Genomic DNA, 4,016 nt, shown 5'->3' on the forward strand with positions numbered 1-4,016 from the left:
CCCACCTTAACCTGAGGGCCCAGCCGGGTGGCCAAGGGCGCCCCCTGTCCCTTGTATCTGCTCCTGCTGTGACAGGAGGGTAGAACAGTACATTTCACAGACAACAGTAACAATGGCAAAGTATTTACGTGGCTCTACTGTGTGCCAGACACCCTACGCGGTAGGTACCACTATCATTCCATTTTACGGATAAAGTAACTGAGGGACAGAGGCGTGAAGTCATTTCCCAGAGGAACTCCTAGCAGCAAGTGGCAGAGGTAGGAGCCATCCCAGCTGCCTGCCCATAAAGCTCTTGTTCTGTGGCCTCCTGCTGGGTGCGGGGGGGGGCGCGTGGGGCGAATGAGCTGCACCTATGGTTGATCTGCTTTTGAGATCAGAAGAGAGGAAAGGCTCCTCTCTGAAAAAAAAAGGCAACCCGCAATCTCAAAAACGCAAGCCTCCTGCCCCCCAGCCTCTTCTGCTGCGGAGCCCTCCTCTCTCCCGCCAGCCCGGGGACTCGAACACGGGCTCCACCGGCCATCTGGGGTCAAAGACCTTCTGGGGACGCGACGGGCGCGGCGCAGAGCCCGGCCAGCGCAGCCCGTGAGCTGAGAAGCGGGCGCCTCCGCGGTGCGGGCCTTTATCACGGTGAGCCTCGCTTGGGGCTGGGCCCTTCCTGGGGAGTGGGCGCGGCGCCCCCGCAGCTCCAAGGAGGAACTCCGGCCTTGTCACTCCCGAGCCCACCCTGCCCATCCCTGGAGCTGCGGAAGGGAGGTGTCGGAAAAGTGGGCGGAGGCGCGAAGGAGCCGGGGGCTGGGGAGGGGGGAGTCTGGGAGGAGTTAGAGTGGGGAGGGGGGAGAAAGGAAGTGGGGCTGGGGGATCCGCAGGCTCTAGAGCCACGGGAGCGCCCGGGCTGCGGAGGGTGGGAGGGGCCTGGCTGATACCCGGGACCCTGGGTCGGGGCGAGGCTACCTCTCTCTTCAGTCCCCCATGTTCGCGGTGGGGGATTTTTCCAGACCGGGCTCAGCAGACCCTGGGCCTCTCCCTCCCTTCCTGGGGTGACAGGGGCTAGGGGGTGGGGCCAGAGAAAGAGCTGGGGAGGTGTCTGTGCCCGGAGCCCCTCGGGTCGCGGCTCCACTATTCCAGCTGCGAGGAGGACAGATGGACGCGGCCGCGGCTCACCTCGGGGGCTCCCTGCCCGCTGCGCGCCGAGACTCGGGCGGAGGCGGAGATCCAGAGCCCCTGGTCTCCCTCTCCCCCGGGGACCCCGTCCCGGGCAGGCAGAGGGGGAGGCGAGGGCCGGCTCCAAGTGCGGCGCGCCCACCCTCCGGGGCTCGTCCCGTAGCCGCCCGTAACGATACCCTGTCTTGGGGCTCGCGGCCCTAGAGCATCGGAGGAGCGGACCCCTGCCCGGCCGCGCCCCGCCCCCGGCCCCCGCCCAGCCGACGTCGCATTAGCATGCGCGACGCAAGTGGCCGGGGCACCACTCGGGGGCCGGGACTCGCCGCGTCACAGCCCCGAGTGGAAGGGGGAAAAAGAGGAGCCGACGCGCGGGGAGGGGAGCGCGGCGGCGGCGGCGGCGGCGGCGGCGGCGGCGTTGGGGCTGGGGCAGGCGGCAGCAGCCATGCCCCTCGGCCCGCGCGGGCTGCCTCTCAGCGCTGCGGGGGCTGCTCCGGATGCGCCCCGGGCGCGGCGCGTCCAGTCTCCGGCCTCAGCCTCTCAGTGCGCCCGCCTCTCCCGCCGCTCCTGAGCCCGGCGGCGGCGGCGGCGGGTCCCGGATCGGCTCCAGCGCAGCGGCGGCGCCTCCTCGCGCGACGGAGTCCTTGTCTTTCCCGGGGCACGGGGCCATGAGTCCCGCAGCCACCTGAGGCACAGGCGCGGGGTGGGGTTGTGTGTGTGTGTGTGTAGAGGGGTGGGTGTGAGCTGCGTGGCGAGGATCGCGCCCCCCGAAGTCCCGCACCTTGCAGTTTCTGCACTGCGGGACGTCGGCGCCCGGAGCCGGTGGAGACTTCCCGAGGAAGAGCATCGGGGGGCCAGGGGCATGGAACCCGCGGCGCCGGCGGGCCAGGCCCGGGCTGCAGCCTCCAAGCTGTCCCAGGCTGTGGGCGCCGCGCTGCAGGAGCCGCGGCGGCAGCGGCGTCTGGTGCTGGTCATCGTGTGCGTGGCGCTCTTGTTGGACAACATGCTGTACATGGTCATCGTGCCCATTGTGCCGGACTACATCGCCTCCATGCGCGGCGGCAGCGACAGCCCCACGGCGACCCCCGAGGCGTGGGAGCCCACCCCGCCGCCGCCCACCCTGGCCAACGCCAGCGCCGCGGCAGCCAACGCCTCGGCGACCCCGACGGCCGCGCCGCCCGCCGGGCCGATCCTGCGGCCGCGCTACCCGGCCGACAGCGAAGACGTGAAGATCGGAGTGCTGTTTGCCTCCAAGGCCATCCTGCAGCTGCTGGTGAACCCGCTGAGCGGGCCCTTCATCGACCGCATGAGCTACGACGTACCGCTGCTCATCGGCCTGGGCGTTATGTTCGCCTCCACGGCCATGTTCGCCTTCGCCGAGGACTACGCCACGCTGTTCGCGGCGCGCAGCCTGCAGGGCCTGGGCTCCGCCTTCGCCGACACGTCGGGGATCGCCATGATCGCCGACAAGTACCCCGAGGAACCCGAGCGCAGCCGCGCTCTGGGCGTGGCGCTGGCCTTCATCAGCTTCGGCAGCCTGGTGGCGCCGCCCTTCGGCGGCATCCTCTACGAGTTCGCCGGGAAGCGGGTGCCCTTCCTGGTGCTGGCCGCCGTGTCGCTGCTCGACGCACTGCTGCTACTGGCCGTGGCCAGGCCCTTTTCGGCGGCCGCGCGCGCGCGCGCCAACCTACCGGTGGGCACGCCCATCCACCGCCTTATGCTGGACCCCTACATCGCTGTGGTGGCCGGCGCGCTCACCACCTGCAACATCCCCCTGGCCTTCCTCGAGCCCACCATCGCCACGTGGATGAAGCACACGATGGCAGCGTCCGAGTGGGAGATGGGCATGGTCTGGCTGCCGGCCTTCGTGCCGCACGTGCTGGGCGTCTACCTCACCGTGCGCCTGGCGGCGCGCTACCCGCACCTGCAGTGGCTGTACGGCGCGCTCGGGCTGGCGGTGATCGGCGCCAGCTCCTGCGTCGTGCCCGCCTGCCTCTCCTTCGCGCCGCTCGTCGTCTCGCTCTGCGGCCTCTGCTTCGGCATCGCGCTGGTGGACACGGCGCTGCTGCCCACGCTCGCCTTCCTCGTGGACGTGCGCCACGTCTCCGTCTATGGCAGCGTCTACGCCATCGCCGACATCTCCTATTCCGTGGCCTACGCGCTCGGGCCCATCGTGGCCGGCCACATCGTGCACTCGCTGGGCTTCGAGCAGCTCAGCCTGGGCATGGGCCTGGCCAATCTGCTCTACGCGCCGGTCCTGCTGCTGCTTCGCAACGTGGGCCTCCTCACGCGCTCCCGCTCCGAGCGCGACGTGCTGCTGGACGAGCCGCCGCAGGGCCTGTACGACGCGGTGCGTCTGCGGGAGCGTCCCGCGCCCGGCCAGGACGGCGAGCTCTGCTCCCCGCCTGACCCTCTGGACGCGGGCGAGGACGACTACGACTACTACTACACCCGTAGCTAGCCGCCGGGCTCGGGCACCAGGCCACCGCCCCCCACCCCTCCGCTGCCCCTCGGGGCAAGGGGCCTGCTCTGTGAGCGCACTGGCCAGCTCAAGCTCAGGGCCCGCCTCCTCCAGCGAGAACCCCAGCCCCCCCCCCCTCCCCCCAGCCTCTACTCCCCCTGCCAGAATCTGCTCCCGTGGGCGTGGAGCGCCGGGGCAAGGCTAAGCGGCTGCGCTCCTTGCCGGGAGGAGGAGACCGGCAGGCCTCCACCTCGGGGCTCCCTTGTGTAGACAAAGGCGCGCCTGTCCCTTCTTCCCCAACGTTCCTCCCAGTGCCAAACACGGCCCGCTGCACCGCGGCGCCTCCGGGCCGAATTAATAAACCGTATCTGTCCGAGGAGGCCGAGTCTCTTTACTG

General features: G+C 70.2%; 1 protein-coding gene across 1 annotated transcript; it reads left to right on the plus strand.

Moving 5' to 3' along the window:
- The first annotated feature begins 922 nt into the window (after positions 1-922).
- On the plus strand, positions 923-4,016 carry SLC18A3 (solute carrier family 18 member A3). The gene has a single exon (XM_002718340.5). It carries the CDS (start codon positions 2,021-2,023, stop codon positions 3,617-3,619), a length of 1,599 nt encoding a protein of 532 aa, XP_002718386.2. The 5' UTR covers positions 923-2,020; the 3' UTR covers positions 3,620-4,016.

This window comes from Oryctolagus cuniculus, chromosome 15 (genome assembly GCF_964237555.1).
Source record: "Oryctolagus cuniculus chromosome 15, mOryCun1.1, whole genome shotgun sequence".
Taxonomy (NCBI): domain Eukaryota; kingdom Metazoa; phylum Chordata; class Mammalia; order Lagomorpha; family Leporidae; genus Oryctolagus; species Oryctolagus cuniculus.